This window comes from Poeciliopsis prolifica, unplaced genomic scaffold (assembly GCF_027474105.1).
Source record: "Poeciliopsis prolifica strain line A6 unplaced genomic scaffold, Auburn_PproV2 SCAFFOLD055, whole genome shotgun sequence".
In the NCBI taxonomy this organism is placed as follows: domain Eukaryota; kingdom Metazoa; phylum Chordata; class Actinopteri; order Cyprinodontiformes; family Poeciliidae; genus Poeciliopsis; species Poeciliopsis prolifica.
In genome coordinates this window covers 2,242,856-2,264,875 of record NW_026562430.1, presented here as the reverse complement: position 1 = coordinate 2,264,875, position 22,020 = coordinate 2,242,856, and the positions used below count along the sequence as shown (strand labels likewise).

Here is a 22,020-nt window from a genome sequence, read left to right as displayed (position 1 = left end):
CAGAGGGATCAGGATTGCCTTTCAGGATAACAACTGAAGCTCTGAGCTCTTAGTGTGTGTGTATGGGTGTGTGTGTGTGTGGGGGTCTGTGTGTGTGTGTGTATGTGTCTGGGTGAACAACAATTGGCCGCTAAGCTGTAAAGAGCCTTGCAGCCTCCGCGTCGCCAACAAATATCCACTGGCTGTCAGCAGCGGACCGATGCTGTGTGTTTGTGTGTGTAAAGGCATGTAGATGAACCGACTTCCTGTGGTGGATTGAAGTTAAGTGCTGCCATTAGACTCGGGCCTCCAGTGGGAGATTTTGTTGTGCGAGGGGGGAGACTTGCACACGTGTGCAAGAATACGCCAGCGGTTGAGTTTATCAGGACGAACGCACGCCAGATTTCTTTCTTTTTTCTTTTTTTGCTGCCCGCTTTCCACATTGAGCAAAGATTCGCCTGCTGCTTGCATGGCGTCCTCTTTTGCACGCCCTCTGTCTTATACACACCCACTCAACCTTTATGGCAGATGCACTCTCAAGTCGGTGTCTGTTTGCTTTCATGGCTGCTGTAATCTTCTTTCTTAAGGCATAACAGTAGTTCAGCTGTCATGGAGACCGATTGAGCTGCTGCAGGTTTAGGTTTCGAATTAAAAAGCAGCACATCATTCAACTCGGACGCAAATGTTGCGGAAATGATTATCTCTACTCCCCAAAAGGGAGCGTTGAGATTAATTGTGAGCCGGTAAATTTCATCCAATTCCAGTCCCAAAACTCAACTTTGCCTGAAAGCATAAAAGTGCGACAGCAGCAGAGGACAAGCTCAGTGGAAAGTTAAACCACACTCAGGTGGTGGAGGGGGTTGCGCTTTGGCTTTGAGCTCCACACGCATGCATCTCTCAGCCGCCCACATCGGAAAACAAAAAGAAAAAAAAGATCAGCTTCTGAGAAAACATTTTCACCGGTAGAGACGAGATAGGTGTGAGATTTTATCTTTTTTTTTATTGTTTTTTTTCCCCTCCCTCTTTGGTTTTAAGCGCCTCTGATGGATTTATTGACCCGACTTCGTAGCACAAAGTTTGGACTGACGTAGCAAAAGCAGAAAAGAGCCGATTTGTTTTTTAGTGACAGTCGTACTCCAGTCTCATTTCGTCCATAATTTCTTTTCACCTTAAGCTACTTTTAGAAAATGTGAAAAATGAAATAATTGCTTCTCTTTTTTGTTCGTACAGAAATTCAACTTTGTGTTAGAGGTGAGATCTCTTGAACTCAACCCTCTTTGTTTCTGCTACTGAAATAGTTTCTATTGACATTAAAATACACAATGCCTCAAATTGTGGGGTAATTTTAATTTATTTTGCGCTTTCTTCTAAGTTCTTTATTTACTTAGAAGAATATTTGGGAGGAGAAAAGGATAAATTTAAACCTGCTGTGTGAATTAAATAGAGGGTGTCGAGGCCTTTGGGGCAAATCCACAAGTTTGGTTTTTTTTGCTGTTGTTTTTGGCCCTTTAAAATCTCAAAATAGAGCCTTTTCAAATTACAGCTGTGTGCTTAAATATTATTATTTTCTATCCTGCAAAACTAAAATATGTAAAATATTTATTTTCTATTAAGACCCAACAGCTGCCACTATTTATTCATTTGTTAATTGGTTTAATTTCTACCTTAAATGAGTTTGGCACCCCTACCTTAGAGAATAAAAAACAAAGAAAATTATTTATTTTCTATAAAAATAGAAAAATAGTTTTTCTTGCCGTTTGTTTTTCCTGTTACAGTTTTTAAACCGAGAAGTTAAAGTCGACTCAGGTTGTGGGTTGACCTTTTCTCTTCGTGGCGTTCTGATTTTCTCTCAAATTTGACCAGCAAAAGGAAGTAGAAAGAGATGCGTACGTTTTGCTTTCTTATTGTTTTTTTTTTTTTTTGGTATAAAAAAAGCACATCTCTGTCATTGCCAGGCAAATGGTGGGCCGTCACCTCCCTACTCTCCCTCTCATCTCTCACAGGGCTGTTTGATTGCTTAAGCCTGGCCCCATCAGACGGACAGACAATGCTTCCATAAAGAATAGCCCCGCTTCCTTCCTGTCTTCCTGTGCTGCGTTCTGCCTTGGTGAGCAGGGTGAATGAGCCGCTCTTGCCCCACAACACCATGAACCGCAGGGGCCACGGTGGCTAAAACCAACAAAGAGAGCTGCCCCCCCCAACGGTCTCTCTTTCCAGTTCATATCCCATCCTCCTCCTGCCAAATTACTGCAGTTTCTCGATGGATAAACGAATCTTTTCACCGAACCAGTTTTTTTTCTATCAGTTGAATAATTCTCTTTGGATAATCTACGTGAGATAAAATTTAAAAAGGACCTGAAAAAACTTTGCTTTTTCTTTTTTTTGCCAGAAAAAACAACCAACAGTGTGCATCCAGTGATTCCCCCCAACCCCTCTTTCCTCAACAACCCCACCGTCTCCCTATGGGAATACCAAGTGGTAGCAGGTACCAGAGAGGAGCCAAAATAACCCCCAAACTATTGAGAACAGGATGAATGCATGCCGGGCTGAATACGGGGTAAACTGTTTGGTCTTTGTCATTCAAAGTGACGCTTTTAACCCTTAGGACCCTCTTCCAAACGACCTTAGCCCCCCTCCATCTCACTCGCATTTCCCTTCTTCATTCACTGCTGAGACAATGCGGAGGGAGAGGAGGGCTGCGAAGACTAAACACCAGATCAGCTCTGCCTTTTCTGCCTCTAATGGGATTCAACCCGTTATTTATTTATTCGCCCCCCTGTCTCCTCCAACGCCTTCTGTAAAATGGGTGAATGTTGATAATTATGTAAAACATCCCCTCTCCCCCCCGAGCCCCGCTCAGCCCTCTTTCAGCATTCGTCAGTCAAAGGCGCTTCAAACAAGCGAGAGCAAGTTGGCCTCGACGTGTCAATCACAGCTCTGAATGCGCACCGGCCTGCAAACATGTCCGCACGCTGTCAACAAGTGTGAGGAGCTTCATGTTCCGCCTGCAGGGACATCCGCAAGAGCAATTCCCAAAAAAAACTACGATTATAGGGAATAGAAAATAAAGAGATTTGTCGAGAAAAAGTGAGTTAAATACATTCAAATTCTTTTTAAAAGAAGCTGTGATGTCATTTTCATCAACGCAATCAAAAGCAGGCATTGAATTGTTTTTGTTCTCTTTTTTGGTTAATAAAAAAAAAAAGAAGCAATTATTCTGTGCTGAGAAAAATGCAGTGAAAACAGGAATGTGATTCACACAGCAGGGACATTTCATTGTTTCATTTCGGTCGTAGAAACCTTTCAATACAATCAATAAAAATCACACTCCTCAGTTAGACTTCAAGGATTTTTAATTTTATACATTAATATATTCATCTTCTAATCCATAGTGAGCTATTTGTGTCGAATCTGCCAAGCAACAGAGGAGGCCTTTAACAATGCTTTCTCAAAATAAATATCTGTCATAATAAAATATTAAAACCTTCAAATAAATATATCTTTTTTACTTTACACTAGGAAATTTTGGAATTAGAAACTTTTTTTTTCAGATAATAAGATCACTGTACAATTTACAGCTGGGATCAGGGTTAAGATCTGTAACATTGTGAATTATTTAAAAATATGATTGGTAGACATTCCAGTGAATGCAGAAACTTTGTAGAAATGGGAGCTGATGCAGATTCATCAAGGTGCCTCTAATGGCAGAAAACCTTTCACAGTTGAAGTATATATATATATTTATATATATATATACACACACACACACAAAAATAAAACATCTGTCATTTTCTATTATACATCCCCTTTCCATTATTACGTTACATACAGTTAGTAGCAGAAGCTTTTAGAATATAGTTTGTATCAAATGTTAAAACCTCAAAGATATCTGCTTGGACTGTATTAGGAAATGTCACGGCACTTGAGTGAAGAGATATAACAGTAGTTAAATAAGATGCCATACCTTGAAATGTGGAGTGCTTATTTTGGTTGACCATTCAAGTGAAACTCCTAATGCTAGGGTGAGTAAATGCACCTCCAGTGCCTTTACCAGTAACATTTCTTTTAGTAAATTTGCATTCAGAGTAGACACATGGAAGCCTTTTCTGACATAAAGACAACTGCCACAATGACACGATTATATGGCTCAAATTGTGCAACTAGACACTTTGCAGTTCACTCAGTGTGGAGTTGGTCGATCAATGTCCCATTTCATCCTGGCCTACGTTGCTGTGCTGTCGTCGTGACAGCGGGTTAGGGTTGAGTTCTTGCATCGGCAGCCGGGTCGTGTGACTCGGTCGTAGCAGCACTGGCACATGGCCAGGCATCCCTTACCTGGGAGGTAGCACAAGAGAGAAGGGCAGAGTATGGAGCAGAGCGTGATGGTCGTCCAGCGTATGCAGCAGCGCGACTGAGAGCATGAGAAGGGCTTGTCCGCACAGGTGTCCTCGTCGTCGTTGGAGCAGTGGTAGAAAATGCCCTTCACACAGCAGGCACATGTCCCGTACTCCACGGCCTTGTCTGGAGAGCACAGGCAGCGTTGGCCGCACATCCAGCAGGACGGAAGCACTCTCGGCTGGACACACTCTGGGCACTTGCACCGACCGCAGGACTCACATTTGTTGGAGTGTTTGTCCTTTTTTAAAGGCTTCCTGCTGCCTGGAATCGCTTCTATGTCTCTGTACTCTGGGTTTAGGGGTTTCAGCTCCTCTGGATCAGCTCGTTTGGGCTGGTTTCTGATTATTTCGTTGCTGTTCACTGGGCTGCTGAGAAGCCGCTGACCCGAAGAACCGCTCCCTGCGCTGGTGCGTACGCTGCTCTGGGAGTCCTCCACACTGGAAGACTGAGACACACCCTCTCTTGAAGAGATGGGAGCATTTGCAGTCCCTTGGTGAGTCACTGAATGCAGGTTGCGGAGGTTATCGGACATCTCTTCCTCGGTCTCTTGCTGTCCATTGGTCCTTGAACTTGTTGATGTAACCACATCTGTCTTCCGTTGCTGGGTGGCCGGAGACCTTTGAGCAGCCGACGGCCCGTCTGTATATTCATTACTACCACCGCTTATTCTTATCTGATCCAGAGACAACACCGGTGGAGTGTGTGGCCGTAACCTGCAGTTCAGCCCAAGATCTGACGGCGCATCTAGGGTTTGCAGAGACCATGATTGTGCTCTACCTTCGTCATGCGCCATGTTCGCCAATCCAGTCAATGACGGCAACCCCCCATGGCGTCCTCCTCCTCCGTCGCTGTCGTTCTGACTTCTGGAATCCATCTTTGGACTGAAGGGCCTCTCTAGCTGGCTGGGGACACATCTGAATTCCTGTTGGAGAGACGGAACGTTTTTATCCATGCTAGACATGGCATGCAAATAACGGCATGCAAATAATAACAGATATCTGCACAAGCACTGCTATGAAAATGAGCCCCACACACAGGTCAGTGTTCGTCGGAGAGATGGATCCGTTTGATTACATAGTTGTTCAAACAACCTAAAAGCCACGAGGCACCATCTGTTTGGACCACCAGATTCAGAGTCTGACACGAGAGTGGAGTCTCCAGAGCCACAAGCTACAGAGGCTCTTTGTGTGCGCTCAGAAACAGGGAAGTTTGTTTGCTCGGGGCCACAGCGAGTTCCACAACCAGGCTTTATGTTTTAGAAGCAATATCTCATCTGCATGCAGATGCTTCCCTAAAGGCTGTTTGTTGAAAACTTCCTGCTTTCCTTCAACCGTGACAGCTTTGAATAACCATTATCAAAGACAAAAAAAAGTTCCCTTCCTGTACTCTCGTACTTCTCTTTGATGAAGCCTTAAAAATACTCACCTTTAATCTTGTTTCATTTGATACATGTAAAAATAACAACTACACACACACACACACACCTACACAGAGAAAGAAAAGCCATTTGATTTCTAATCTAAAGCTGAATGGGATCAATTTTCCCTCTCTGACTGCAATTTGTGGTGATCAAAGTTCAGGTTTTTCACACGGTTTTATTGAGCGTTGGAGGAAGCCATACTAAAGACAGATACAAGTCAAAGAGAAGACTCAACAGAAAGCTCTGACACATGGACGTCCAACTCTACCAACTCTACCACTCTAAATATTGCATATCAGCAAGAAAATCTGGGTAGAGAGTTCTATCGGCACACTGAACTGCTTATTTTGAGTAAAATAATTATATATGATGCATGACAATCATCCCTTTTCTTGACCCCATTTTTGCATCGCTATGCTGTCAAAAAGATGAGTGATAAGACTTTAGGTTTTGGTCGGACTCGACCAGTGGGAGGAAACATTCACCAGAGTTCTGGTTAATTTGTTGTTTTCTGTTATCTATTTTGTTGCACCTAAGCAACACGTCCGATCCTGGTCAATTTCCTTTTTGTGCCCACACACGTATTGTTGCATATAAGCTCACTTCATGTGGAAGTTAGGTTTTCTAATCAGTAACAGTGATAAAACCTCGAACAATAGTTGATTTAGACTGTAAAGGTTTTATATTTTACATCATTTCCATTAGAAATTTGATATGAGTTTTGGTCACAGAAGTGTTTTAACATGAAAGATCATATTTTTGTTTTTTCGCTGCATAGAATATTGACTAATTGTAATAATGTTGTTGAATAATGCAAAATACTGGCCTTTAAATAGAATTATTTACGCTCATTAGGTATGGACCAGATAAAGTTATAAAACACTTAAATATCTGGCCGTACATTTGAGTCTTTTTAATAAATTCCTAGAAGCAGAGCAAACAGATGTAGAAGTTTTCTACATCTGTCTGGAGCATAAAGCAGTGTAGAGGCTACCAGTCGGCTGGTTGAAGACAGGCTTCATTCAGTTAAGGAAAAGACAATTATCTACGATTTTAGTCTGAGGGCAAACATACAGAGCACAAAGTTGCAAAGCAACCAGCAACCGGGGGTTTGCAGGCATGTTCAGGCTGTCGGCTGTCAGAGTGTTGGCCCCCTCATCTATTTCTGGGGGCTGGAGTGCAGGCCATGTTGACCACAGTGGGTGGGAAGGAAAAGCAGGGGGTGATGATGGTGTAAAATAGGAGCATACAAACATGTGCATAATCACTCAGTGGAGAGAAAAGTAGATTTTTATTTTAAAATGATCTAGGAATAACGTGTGATTTTGGTACGTAAAATACCAGTGCAGGCATTTGCTTTCTGAAATTATTAGTATATAGAGTTCAACTGTGTATAATTTAATTCAGGTATAAATCCAGCGGTTCTGCAAAGGCGTCACTGATGTGTTAGCGAACATTAGTGCACAATCTGACAAATCAGGAAGAAAACTGTTGAACAGTGTAAACCTGTTAGTTATAAATGCTATGACCCATGAAACGAACTCAGCAAATATGTGGAATAATGCAGTCTTGTAAACATAATGCAGTCTTATAAATAGTCTTCATGCAAAACACGCAATACTAGAAATAAACCAACACTGTACATCACATTCTACCACAGTGGTGGCAGAATGGTGCTGTGGGGATGCTTTTGCCCAGCTGGAACGCTTGAAATGGTCATAGTTGATGGGAAGGTGGATGACAGGACAATATGTGAAATCCTAATGCTGCACAGACTCCAGGTTTGGATCAAAGTATATTCCAGTTTGAATGACCCAGATGCAAACCTCATAATTACAAATGGCTGTTTACAAAATGCTCTCCATTTAATCCTAGAGAGTTTGAACAAATCTGGAAAGAAGACTTGGAGAAACATTCTCCAAACATTTAAAGGGAACTTAAAATCCTCTTCAGGGTTTAATGCAATACTTTATTTTTGGTCAGTCACATAAAATACCAGAAATTTAAGTGGAAAAATCTGCAACTTTTTTATGAAGACAGCTTCTCTTTTAAATTAAACCGACAAATTAAGTTTTCAAAGAACTTCTGACTGAAGGAAAAGCTCGTATTCTTACTGCTGGATGTTATTCCACAAAGAAGCGCGTGTTGGTAAAAAACAAAAACAAAGCGAAAGGTTCGCGCGTGTGCCATCTGAGGCTCACACTCACCGTGTTTTCGTCACTTTTAGCTTCAGCTCAGGTAAATTAAGTCCCGGTTTCTTCCTTCCTTCCCCCTGCAGCTCAGTCGGGACAGCAGTCTGCAGAATCCATTGAGAAACTTTTCCAGGCGTCGCTTATTTTTCCCCCCCAACGCGCCGCGTTACGACGTAAATCCCATGTTGTGCGTCAGAACACGAGGCATTGAAACATCATCTGAACAGACTCCTTTAAGAAAGAAAGAGCAGGAGGAAAAGCGACCAAAACTCCAGTTTTATCCGACACTATGTAGCTATTTTTTCTCATGTGTTTAGTTTTTTTTCTCTCTCTCTCTCTCGCTTTCCGGAGAGGAGGTCGGGATTTGGGCCGTGCATGACGTCGAGAGACAGAGAGAGAGAGGAGGGGGGCAGAGTGCTTGTTGCAGCGGATATCTCGCATCCGGTGCTGAGCCATTGGTCGCAGGAGGAGCAGCAGCCATTCAATTCACACCCAGGCCAATCGATTCCACCCGCTGCTGGAAACACGCGAGTCTCCTTATCGCTCCTGACCCACTTCTCAACCTGCCACGTTAGATGCGTTTCTGCTGCCGTGAGGGAGGAACGTTTTTATTAGTTTATGGCAAGTCATAATCAGCGCCACTTTGCTGTTATTTTAGCGCCAAATCTGCGCCTGATAAATGCGACCTGACGCGGAGTTAGCGCCACCAGGTGATCGCTAAATATTCTATCCAGCACTATCTGGGATTACATAAATAATCTTAAAAGGGCTACCTGCTGTTTATTTAGTGCTGCAGACTTTATAAATGCATGCAGATGTGTAATAAGGTGCAGCTGGATTGTAAAAGCAAACAAAAAAATGATGGCACCATTACTATGGACATAAATCAAAGGGCCAATAAAAACGCCACCTGGTATTTATGTAGCGTCACTACACCTTTTATAAACGACACCAGAAATGTAACAGACGCGAAATAGGATTCAAAAAGTGTCAAAAGTGCTTACTTCAATGAATATTTTAGTGTATATTTTTGTGAATTCTCTTGTTTTGTCCTTTGAATACATAATATTTAAAAAGCCAGAGGAACATGCTAAATTACGGCAAACACCAGGATGATGCTTCCTTATGACTCAGGGTTCATTTTACTTAATTTTGTGAAAGATTTCCAACCATACCACAATTCTTTTCCAGGCTGCAGCAAATCACTAGCAAAGGAATTCAATAAGTGTCGATACAACTAATTAATGAACTAAACTTGGTTTCAGCTGATGTAAATAGTTGTACAACAGCACCACCGCGTGGACAATCTGGAACACTGCAGTGTTACTCCTGACAAAACAAACAAAAAAAAGACTAGCACATTTAGATTAATGTAATACAAGCCACTCTATTGTCTATAAAATTCCAAATTCATTCAATCTGTAATTTAGTTTTATATATTTGTTTAAATAACTGAACAGGTTCAGTAAAATGGCCATGTGGATCAGCATTAAAAACTGATGCTAGAAATGATTGTCCATCATGGAAGGAAAGGAAATCCAAACCTCATTGTTGGATCCAAAGAACTGTGATCTAAAACTATTTCAAAGACCAATCATCTTGTATTCAATATATGCGAGCTAAAAGAGCAAATCATTAATGAAAAATGAGCTTTGACATCCTCTCCCTCCTCTTCTCTGTTTTAGTAATAGAGTGTCTGATCAATCCCAGACGGAATAATTATGAAGTTCTGGGTGCCACACTGCAGGGAGAGGTCACTTTAATCAGCTCTAAGTATTACTTGGCAAATTAACTTGGATCTGGGTCAGAAAGCTTTCAAGACTTTTCTCTTACCCGCAGTTCATTCAGCTTTAAAGCGCTGCTGTGTTATTTTTATATTTTTAAACAGCAAAGGCCTGCCAAACGCCTCCGAGGCATGAAAGGCCTCTATCACCCCCGGGGCACATACAGGATCCTCCGCAGATTTTGATTTGGAAGGTTTAAGAAAAAAGATCCATTGCTTTCACATTTCGGATTCAGAATCAGAGGAATTGTCTTGGTCAGTACTTCATAGAACCACTCAGCTTCGTATGAGGATGTGGCTGTTGCAAAAGCTGCTTTAGCTACAAAATGTGCCTTTATAAAGCTGCTTCTTATCATCACTAAAACTTTTCTTATCAACTAATTAAATGTGGCCACTAAACTCTCAGAGGATGGTGTTGTGTTCCTCCTGCCCTGTGGCTGCTGGGAGAATCTCATGCCCTCTAATGACCCTGATACAGCAGTGTAAAGAAAAGGTGTTGGGAGATAATTGCTGAATGGGTTGACTTTTAAAAAATAAAATCTGCAAGTTTTCACATTTGTGGTGATTTTATTTAGGTATGTCGGAGTAAAGAGGACTGAATATCAATTAATCTCCCACCTTTCAGCTTGTTATTGGTCAAATTTAAAAACCTTATACCATTTTACTTCAATTTAGATATGTTATATTTTGTGTTGCTGTCATGTGATATAATAAAACACTCTGAGGTTTCTTGCGGTAATGAGAAAAAGTTTAAGCGGTATAAATCGCACTGCAGCTCAAGCTGAAGTTTGACATATCTGGAGACTTTTCAAGCAAAAAGGAGCCAAAATGACCAGAGTTACAGCATTAATGACGTGCTAGCAAACATTGGTGAGCTCAAATAGAAAAACAATCCTTACTCATGTACGGCTAAATTAAATTTAATCTGAATTGCTCTTTAAGAGGCTTTAAAATTCATTATATTGGCACAACGATTTTTGAGTGGGAGTCTACATCTATGCACATAAAAATATAGGATAATACCACTGCTGTTTTGGTTTTTTGGTTGTTTTTTGTTGTTGTTAATGAGGGCTGAGTTCCAGCACTTCCAAAAAGCCAATGCCACTGCGCCACGAGCAATGGCCTTCCTTCTCCTCCCTGCAGAATCCCTGAACAGTGATTCTCACCCCTGCTGAGCCTGGTAGAAACCTGGCCATGTAAAAAGGGGAGAAAATTGAAATGAAACTTAAACCCCCTGCTGCTGCAGGAGATGAACTGTGTCTGGATTGTCAGACAGCGACTGTGCGAGCTGTTAGAAATAGCTTTGTAAAAGGAAAGGGTCTACAGGTCCATCACCTTTCTGGCTCTTGCATGGCAGTCTGATGGAGCTTGAACTGCTGCACTGCTGCTTTGTGATTCTTTAGTGGCCTTGTGAAAGAGTCCACACAAATATTGGACTGAACTGAGAAACCCTTGTTTGTTTTTGTTTGTTTTTTAATTGCGCAACTGCTTAATTAAGACTAAATTAACATTTAATTGACTTCTAAAGAAAGCTCTGCTGAGGTGAAGACTCCAGCAACATTTTAATGAGAAGGCTTGAGCTCTTAAATAACTGGTAAGCTGAAGTGGCTAATATACCGGACTAGCATAGCTGCTGAACTAATGGCTATCTTAATTAATTAACTAAATGCTAGTCTTCCTGACAAACGAATGCATGAATTAATTTAATAAATGCTAGGAACTGGCTATCTAATGGTGAAATTAGCTGTTTAGCAGAAGTAGCCAACTTGCCCGACTAGCTTAGCTGGCTAACATATTGTTGATTTAGAGAGTTAAGTACTAGCATAGCTGGTTAACTAATAGGTAAATTAACAGGCTAAATGAAGACTGGAACAACTTGCTAACTAATGGTTAGCTTACCTATTTAGCTAAGTGTTATCATAAGTGGCTAACTAAGGCTAGCATAAATGGTTCAAAGAGAATGAGCAAAAACAAACAAACAAAAAAAGACAGTAGGTGCAACTTTGTCTGCAACTTTGATAACTTAATCCTTGTTTGTAGCCACAATCCTAAACTGAACTCAGCTTTTCCAGTCCAGATTCCAGAAACCTGCATTTTGGTAACTTTTCTGAGTTCTTGAGTTTAGCTTTTGTTCTCAGGGTGAGGATGTTGCACACGCCGTCTGAAAGACATCATGAATAGAACTGGCATCAATAAATATTTTATGCATTTACACAATTAAGTTGGGCATTACTATTTATGACTTTCTAAATTAATGAGTCAGCCTACATATTGGGAATTAATTTAATTCGAAGTAGGCACATGTAATTTATTTTCTGTTTTTTCCTTATTCCAGTGATCTTACTTCATTTTCCCCCATTTATTATTCTGTTTGCCACCGGCGTGTTTGATCCTGTTATAAACTGAATTTACTGGTTTCTCCTTTTTATTTTTCCTGCAGGGATTTCTGGATATTTATTACACATTGACTCAATTTCCTTTTGGCACTTGAAATCCTATGCGAAGCCAAGACTGCTCCTCCTTCAAAGATAGTCCCTTCAGCAAAATTAAAAATTACACATCTTTCCCCAAACACACACCCAACGATTGTCTACGTAGACCTCTGGGCTCCTTAATATTTGCTTTCTGGACTACAGTGAACCATATTTATTAAGCTTATTAGCTGTTGGGTATGCAAAGTCAGCTAAATCCCACTTTCTTTAAAGAAAATAAATTCAGGTTTTGAACAATACTACCCAAGAGGAAGCTAAGCTTGTATCTGTAGAAATATATTCAGCCTTGGAAGAAGGGGAAAAAAACCCATCCATGCTCTGAAAAATGTCCCAGATCTGCATTAACTGAGATGTTGTGAAAGCCTCAGGGGGTGCACAACTCACATCGCTGCATTCACAGCGCATGAAAAGCACGGTGTCACTGTTCGTGTGGAAGTTTGCTTGTGCTGCAACACCACAAAAGAAAGCCACTCCAGTCTTTGTGAGAGCACACGGAGGGAGAAACATATTGTATTCACCCTGCACACTCCGGCGCTCTGTACTCAATTCCCATGAAAGCTCTCGAGTGAGAGCGAGCTCAACGGGACCGGCTGGAGTGGAGAAAAGAACAAAGTAAGAGCCAGGGAAGGAATAAAGCCGGCCACAGACAGTGCAGATGCTCCCTCTGACACTGAAATACTACATCTAATCCGTCCAACTCTACCATAGTGCCGTGCCAGAGAGAAAAGTGTCTACACTGGAAGCCTGTGGGTTTTTGTCTCTCGGTGATGTGATGGAAAAAGTCGGAGGTATGATCACGGCGGGAGGAGTTGTGTTGTGAAGCAGGAATACCAATAACAAAACACAAAGGTATATCTACTTTTTTATATCTCAGATTTCAGGTTGTCCAGCTGGGGTCACTGTTGTGATATAGTACATAAATTCATGTGATCATCCACCAGAACATTGAAATGGACTCTCTTAGAAAGACACACAAGTCCCAACTTTCCTGAAGCACTTTTCACACGCATCATGTCGAAGGTCAAATTTGCCTGTCTAGTCTGTGATGAGCAGTAAAGGCTTTCCATAAGGACAAAATAAACTGATTGACTAAAAATATGACGTCCATATGCTCAGCCCATTTCTTTGGGCTGTATTTCTTTTGATTCTATTTAACTATTTTGCTCCAAAAATCTTGTCAAGGCACTGAGAAAAAACATATTAATCAAATAGACGACGTATGACTGAGTGGAATCTAGTTCAGTTCAGTCGAACTGATTCCACTAAAACATACACCATCCATTGCAATCTAAGTCGCAGTGTAAAATTAAGTTGCTCTTGTAATGCACATTGAGTAAAAACAAGTCTATCTAAACGAGAGCTGATTCCATCCCTGTAGAAAGGTTTCCCTTCTGGCAGTCGGTCAGTTTCAGTAGCACCAACCTATGGATACGAAACCAAAAGCAAGTTGAGAGGACAAGAATCGGATTGCACAAGACATGAGACAAGAGACGGAAGCGACAGGGCCATCAAAGGTTTTGTCCAGGAAACACAAATGAACACAGAAACCTCTGAGCCAGAGGTACTTTCTGTAGGAAAGCAAAGAACACAGAGAACAATATGGAAGGTTATTACCAGCGATAGCTCAGGAAATAGTTCTGTCAAGGAAACAGATACAGGAAAGTACAAAGCTGGTGGGTCAGAAGTGTTTCCTATAGAAAAGAAAAGCAAAGTACGGTACACAACTTTGTTGTCTTGAGGATTTATGTAGATTTTGACACACTGGAGAGTTTCCCCCTCTCCTTTAACAGGAAGAAACAGTCAACAGATTCAAACTCGGCATAGCCTTCCATCACACCTTCAGAACCAGTTGGCTACAAATACCTGCTGAAGCAAGGAGGAAAAATAATGGTGCTTATAGATGCAGCAGGTCGGGAGTATAGAGAAAAGAGGATATCATCAGGTCCCTGAGGAGTGAAGAAGAGCGTTTGTTTGCTGCTGTGTTTGAGCGTGTTTTGTCTTTACTATTACCTGCTATTTAGGCTTCAATGTGCTTCCTTTATAGGGCAGAACTCAGACACTGGTAGAAGCAGACATCACGGTTTTGATTAAATCTGTTCTGACATGAAACAAAAAGGAATTTCATCAGCTCAGTTTGTTTGCTTCATTCAAGGAGAGGCAGTTTTGTCCCCTCTATCTCTCTTTCTCTCTCCGTCTATTACATGATTCCTCATGGCACTGCAGTCTGGGTGTACAATGCATTCTGAGAACTTTCCCTGGCTTTCCTAAAAATACATATTTATTCCAAGAAAACGGGAGGGGAACACCATCACATAAACAATTTCCCATGGAAATCCGAGCTCTGAGTGTTTACCTCGGGGCGGCGGAGTCACACATTTGCTTTTGAATAATTCTATTTTCTAGTCTGAAGAACAGTTTCTTTTAATTTATAGCTGCAGATCTAATGATATCCTTGGGCAAACGTGTCACAATGGTCGTTTCGTCATAATTGCACATGAAGGAGTAGAAAAGAGTCGAATGTGTTGAATCTGAAGGATAGGCGAGAGGGGGAGGAAATCTCATTGTCATAGCAACCTTTTTTGGCACAAAGAGCCTGGCTACGGAGCAATTTTTTCCTCTCCAGGGAGCAGGGTAAACTGTGAATACAATAATGTGATAATGTATCTCGACAAATACGGAAGGTGTGATGTGGTGGTGCGCTCCGCAGGCTCTCTCGATTGCCCCCCCCGAAAGTAATGTTTCTCTAATTTCCTGTGCAAGGCAAGGAGGTGTCACTCCTCACACCGCGACATAATAAGTTATCAGCTTCTCTCGGGTGTCTGCTGTCCGTACAGTAACAGCTGCTGTAGTAAAGTCGTAAGGCGCAGGATTGTGCTTTTTTTTCTTCCTCCTTGAGAGCTGAGGAGGAAAAAGGTTTTAAAATATTCTACTCCACTAAAACTAAACGAACTCTGTGAGAAATGTTTTAAATTTTTTCTATATTTCTTCAGATGGCTTCAATCAAGTTCTGTCACAGATATGAATGTACAGTTAGTGGTGATGTTGGGGTTTACACCTCTTGTTTTGGATCTTAAATAAAGAAATGATTCCACCTTCTGTCACTTTGCTGCTTGCCGAAACACTTGGCAAATCCCTACTTGCTCCCCTGGGACTTATTAGCAAGATTCAACAAATCCTTCAAACATTTTGGCTACAAACTCTTAGCTATATGAGCTGTATGGTTCACTATTCTCCAGTCTAGACAGAAAATAGAAGACATGCAGGCAAACACTTGTGCACAACACACACACACCCCATTTCCCACTATATCATTACCGTGCACTCCCCTACACCTTTCATCCCCCGCCCCGTTCTCCTCAGAGTCACTGGGAGCAAAATTTGATTTCCGCCTCATAACTCTCTCCATAATGCGATATCGCCTGCACTAAATTGCCAAGATAACCTTTATCAGAGTAGAGGTGAAAGCCCCGGATCGTTGAGCGTTTATTTCCCCGCGAGGCAAGAAAAACAAGGAGGCGCGGAGGATAATAGATATTTTCCCTCGGGCAAAAGACACGGACACCTCAGTGGTGTCACTGAGCCATTTGGGTAGACATCGGCCGCTGAAGGAATGTTCTTGATGGAGAATGCAGGCAACACTTCTAGCACTTTCCTGTCGAAGAACTTTATTCTTTCTCGCCTTTTGTGATAATATGTGTGTTTGTGTGTGGGCTCAGAAATTGTTCCTTTCAATAAAGCTTTTGTTTACTTGACCTTAGAGAATGGATCAGCAAGGCCTTTTGGGGTGTATGTGAACAGAAGGCAGAGTTCTTTTTCATTTCTTTCTCCATAATTACACATTTTAAAACACTATAAAATATCTCACTCAGTATATTAAGACAATGTGCCAAAATCTATGTGCAATGACTGAGAGATTGTTTCTTCCTGATGTTGCTTTATACGAGAAATGTTTGGGACAGATTTTCAATCCTTGGCTCTTGGAAATCTTATCCTACTTTCTTGATCCTTTTGCCTTGAATGGACATTAATTATTCATGTTCAGTTCTGGGGCGACATACCATATGTGCCAGTCTTTTGCAACATATTAAGCATTCATTCCATATGAATCCTTTCTTCTAAAAAAAAAACAAAAAACATGTAAGCTACAATCTTATGTCTGTGGATGTTCTACAATTTGTTGTCCCCAAAGTACCAACCTTACTGGACAAGCTCACTTTTGGGTTTTTGGTGCCAATGTTGGTGACATTTACAGCATTTTAGCTAATCCTAGCATTTTTGCTCATTTGAGCTTAGATATTGTTGTTTAAACACGAGGTGGAGTACATGACAAGAGGTCAATTGACTTTTTAAGACTGTTTTCTGCTTTCGGTGCTGCTTTCTCTCACTTTCTCGCAGCAACCCCAATGAACCAAAGAGATGTTGCAGAAAATAGTTTGCTTTTAATAGCATCCGTCAACTCTGCGCTTCCTCTGAATTCATGTTTATTCAACTCACTGATCCTAAAAATAGGATTTTTAACTTTTCCAGGTGACAGCTCAGCGATTAGGGTCATTTTTGAAGTAATTTCCTGTGAAGAATAATAAAAAAAGAGAGGCATAAACGGCTTCATCAGCGATGATGTCTTTCCAAGGCAAGCATGTGTCATCTGTAATAGTCTCCAGGAAGATTAGAGCAAGTGAAGTTGAGTCACTGCCTTAAAGGACATTAACTTAACATCCTGTAGCACTGGAACTGTTGAGGGTAAGAGCTTTTAGTCATGCCTGTTTTTCATGGTGGGATCAGGTTGATGTGTGCTGCTGCAAATTCTGCCACCATGCCAGCCTCTGGTCATTTACAGAACGTTTTTGCTGGTATTAACCTGACTGATGTGACTCAGATGGATCTATGTGTAGCTTTAACTTTGTCCTCTTAACACGGCAGTGAGTCATGCAAAACTAAATATGAACACCATTCTGAAGGCACCAAGCAATTTCCTGTGGCTTTGACAAAACCCTTTTTTGTTAACACCCGTCATTTTTAATACAAGAAATGTGAGCTGAAAAGACAACATGGAACTATTTGTAGCTTAATTTGCTTCTCCTTACTGTATGGAGACATTCAGTCTAATCCGTCTGTCTTTTCCGGTTGATTTCTTGAATCAGAACAGCGTCTCCAGCAGGGTTAGCTTGTGCACAGCCTCAAATGTCTCCATTTCACTCTTATCCGTGGAGACGTTTTGCTTCTTCAGCTGCAGAAAACACAGATGCCGCTTCTTAAAAGCAAAGCGGCTCTTCTTTTGACAGCAAGGTGGTGGGTGTTGAGGACAACTAAAATGTTAAAATGTGGCATTTTTTTTCAGAATGTACTTTCTATTTGATTAGCTTTTTGGCCTGTGTGCTCTTCCCTGAATAAACAGGTCATAAAGACACATTTACTGGTTTTATATTAGCTGATTATGGTTCAAAATAGGGCCAAATCACCATATTGTTGTAATTGGGCATTACAATTTATTGACATTCACAACGTAAAAAAGAACAGGAAGTAGCCTACCTGTATTTCCAAAAGAGAAATTGGAGATACAGGAATATATTTTAGTGCAGTGATGCATTTATATCCCTCCATGACTAAGTCAGGAACAACCAGTGGCAGCAGCATGTCATTCGTTAGCCATCTGGGTGCAGAGGAAGCAGATCTGACTGCGTGAGGTCTGTGTCGAGACTGTGCTCAGCTGTTTCCAAAACTCTTCAATTTCATCAGACTATGTTACTACATTTGTTGGAAGTTGCTTTAAAAACAAATGTCAATAAGATGGCAACAGCGCAAACATCAGCTGTAGGAATAAAATGGCAAAAAGTTGCAATATTCAAAGCAATAAGCACGGGAAAACTTTACATTTACTTTGTTATTGCTGAAATGCAGCCATAAAAACAGAATTGGTCCAGAATATATTATGACTCTATCAATGTATAATAAAAGCACTAGACATTGTTGCTGTTTTGGTTTTAATTTTTGCTTTATGCAGTTTATGGCCAGCATAAACTAGCCAGTTTATGAGCTAAAATGGATTGTTCATAAACTAGCTTTGTTTGGGATACAAACCAATTTTTGTGTTTGTGTCCCTTTTTTAGATACAAACAAAAAATGACTTTATTGACGATAGAAGTGTCAAACTTTACATTTCTTCATCTCAAATGTTTTAGCTTAGGAAATTAGCACTAAGTTATGTGTAAAATAACTATAAAGACCTCTAAATATTGATGAATTGAATGGCAAAAAGAGGAGCTTTTTTGCCGTCTCTGTCACATTTAACTGCTGGGTTGTGAGCATCCAGCATCATTTTAACGATGATTATGGCTGATTCCATTTTCAGAATTGGCTTCAGCAACTCATTATGCAGTTAGTCTGCTGAAGCCTTTTTATGTGATTGAATAGATACCAGAAAAGTCTTTTGGACAAAGATTTTTTTATTTAAATGTCATTGGCACCAGCGATAATAAGAGTCATGGTTTAGGTAATTATTATTCTACACTGGCATGCAGTTAATTGACTTGTAGTTTCTGAAAAACCGACACTTTTGTTCAATGTTTTTGTTCATAAAACATTTTGATATAAAGGTTCAAGTGATGGATGTTTGATCTCTGTCAAAAAGATCTTTATATAAATATATAAAAGGAGTGAGTCAGAAGTCCTTGGTTACAATGAGTTGCTTTTTGAAACTGTCACGACCCGACACTTTAAATCAAACAGCAGCTCTTGTAGGATTTTGTGTCTTTATTGAATAAGTTCCCAAATGTATCTGACTTTGGAGGAAAAAAAAGCAAAGAAAGAACCAAAAAAATGATTAAACTGTTGACAAAACTGTGGAGCAACAGAACAGGATTTCTGGGTCACAACTGGAACATGTTATTCCCAAGCAAAAAATACACATAAAAGATAAAATGCAAGTTGAATTTTTCTCCTCAAATGGACACCAGATAACATCTATACCCTGCCAAACAAAACAAAAACAACAGTAAACAACAGACTATTAGTTCTGGGTCATTTGGGGGAAAAAATGTGATTTTCTGCTCCTGCGTATGAATACAGAATAAGATGCTCGGCGCATACGAATCCCAGCATCCCAAAATGAAATTTCCTCCTCGGTCGGAATAAAAAGAATCTAAAGTTTTTCCATCATCCGTTTATCAGTCTTTTCTTTTCGGCACAAAAGAGTCTATGGCTGGCCATCTGAGCAGCATATTAAAAAAAAAGCCTTAATGTTTTTAGGAAGCCGATGATGTCTAAGCCTTTCCCGATGTGCCATGAGCCAATAGCAGGGCTGCGATAGAGCAGGCAGGGCAATCTGCTGTGGGGCCCGACGTGAGCAGACTCCAGAGCAGCGCTTTGTTTAATGGCCTGGCTTGGCTGCAGAGTCCAGACTCAGACGGGACTGTGAGACAATTCCCTGTGGTTATGGATTAATATTGCAATAGTCTGTCCTCCAGGACGGCCGCATAGCTCAGCGTCCTGAAACACAATCAGTTGTTATTGTGGCAGAACAATGGAAAGGTTGTTTTTTTCCCCTTAGTAATCCTGGTATCTTTATTTAAAAAAAATCCTAACAGTGTGCCATTCAGTCTTGTCAGGATCAAATAAAATTTGCTTCGGTTCTTGATTTAATGCGACCTCTGATAACATTTCATACCAATGTTTTTTATTGGTAGGAAAAAACAAAAAAGGAAGAAGCACTTTGGACTTTAGATCTGGGTTCAAGAACATTTTAGGAAAGTCAGCATATCGTTGTGATGCAGCTTGATAATAAAACACTCCAGCAAATCCACCTCTGAACTACTCATGAAATGAAATGTTTTTAAATACAACTATAAGAGATTCAGATTTAGCACTTTTCTATTTCCATCTCTTTGCTGAGTCAGCCTGCTAGACATTTCTCTGTTTAGTTATTGATGCAGACGAGTGGATTGAGATGAAGTGACCTAAAATCCATTTGCAGTTAAAAATCCAAAAACCCAGGGCCCAATGTTCACTGAAGAGCACCTACCTCCAAAACAAGAGGGTCACAACAAAGCATCATGGGAGAATAGACTGGGGACAGTTGTCCATGCTGAAAAAAAAGTCTTTGGTGTTTCTTTCAGCTATCGTCTTCCATCTTGGACAACAGTCTGAGCCACCAAGCGGCTCTGAAGCGGTCGGCAAAGCCTTTGCTCACCTGGAACATGAACGGTTTTCTATCACGACTCCCACAAAAGCTTTTTCCTCTTGTACATTAAAACGTAGCTCTTTGTTTGTCAGTCGACTGACGCAGGACCTTCGTTAACCCGCGTGGGAGTCTTTTTGCATTTATCAAGACAACATGACCTGCTGTGGTTTTCTCTTGCAATTCCTGCTTTTATCTGCCACCGTGGCAGAAGAAAATAGAGAATGTACATCAATGAGGATTTTTAGTTTCAAATAATTGCTTGGCTGCATTCAGCAACTAGGAGTAGCTGGTGAACACTGCAAAGCAGAGCCTTTGTGGGCTTGTGAAAATGTTCTGAGGAGAATGTGAGAGTTAACGAAGTGCTAATAAATGCAATTAGTGGAAGACTTGAAGCTACAGACCTGCTTCCAGACAGAAACAGGAAGTTGATGGACTGATCCAGAGCACAAGGCACAGCAGGAGCTTTTATGTCAGCTTACTGGTGGCAGGAAACTCTTTTCTTTGCAATCTTTCAACGTCTTAATTTAGGAAGATAAAGGCCCTTTTAGTGTCAAGATGAAAAGGTTTACAGATCTGTGGAAAACCAGAGAACTACAATCCTATGTATTTCTCATAAAGGAAGCAACTCACAAAATCAAGACCTATGGCAAATACATAATTCTTATCAGAATCTCCCTACCTCTTTATCTTTCTCTTTGATCTGCATCTAAAGTCCATGGAGGGTTTAATTAAGAACTTAACGTGCTCTGTTAATGTTTGTTTTAAATCAAGAACAAGTAACAGACTTAATTCACTCAAGTAGCGTTTCTGTCAAAGTAATTGTGTGTTGACTGTCAGATTTCTCTGTTCTTGAATTTCTCTAAATTGGGCCGTGATGTGTTACTGTCTGAGATGTTTTAGCCTACTTCCTGCTAAGATGGCGGCCCAGGGAGAGTCCAGGTCGTCCTGAACTTTACATGTCTGGTCTGTGGAGAAGCAGTACCTCAAACCTTGAGACTAAAGCAAATTCTGTCCAGTCTGATGAAGCAATGAATCAGTGTCAAAGCAGAAAAGCCAAAGAAATGTCTCTGTGGACGTCATTAGCTGTGTTGCCGTTGAACAAATATATTTTCTTCATGGAAACGGCAATTTTGAACATTTAAACATCTTTGTCTAAGATGAAAATGTTTTCTTTTCAAGCTGTAACACAATTAGTGTGTTTCACAAAACTGCATTCAGCAGCTAAGAGTAGCTGGAGAACACGATTGTTGATCATGTGACGCTTGTTTTGCGTCACATGATCAACAATCACATGTTATTACTGACAGAAACGACAAAGAAGATGACAGGATGTCATGGAAAGTTTCTTCATGGCTTTTATAAGACTAACATTTTATAAGAGCAAGTTGTAGCTCTTGACTTGATTGCAGCACTGATTAAACATCAAATGGTTGCTCATAGACATTCTCAATCAATTCTAGATGAGTTTAAGAAAGACAGTAAACTGTAAAGACATGAAATATCAGTAGAATGATTGTGAAATGGGCTTGATTTAAAGTTCTCATTGTTGAGGAATGATACCAGGGCTGCACTGTAAGCTG

At 40.7% G+C, this 22,020-nt stretch overlaps 1 protein-coding gene across 2 annotated transcripts; it reads right to left on the bottom strand.

The window, feature by feature from the left end:
• Positions 1–3,314: 3,314 nt before the first annotated feature.
• spry2 (sprouty RTK signaling antagonist 2) lies at positions 3,315–8,369 on the bottom strand. 2 transcript variants are annotated; one of them, XM_055059719.1, is made up of 2 exons: positions 8,005–8,369; positions 3,315–5,299 (listed from the first exon to the last, which is right to left on the bottom strand). In XM_055059719.1, the coding sequence occupies exon 2, from the start codon at positions 5,249–5,251 to the stop codon at positions 4,202–4,204; it is 1,050 nt and encodes a 349-aa protein (XP_054915694.1). In that variant the 5' UTR covers positions 5,252–5,299; positions 8,005–8,369; the 3' UTR covers positions 3,315–4,201. The 2 variants fall into 2 exon arrangements, with proteins under 2 accessions (XP_054915694.1, XP_054915695.1); XM_055059720.1 differs by lacking the exon at positions 8,005–8,369 and adding an exon at positions 5,413–5,578.
• Positions 8,370–22,020: the final 13,651 nt, after the last annotated feature.

Excerpts from the sequence above, each read along its gene's own strand:
- spry2 (XM_055059719.1), bottom strand. The coding sequence starts at position 5,251 with ATGGATTCCAGAAGTCAGAACGACAGCGACGGAGGAGGAGGACGCCAT.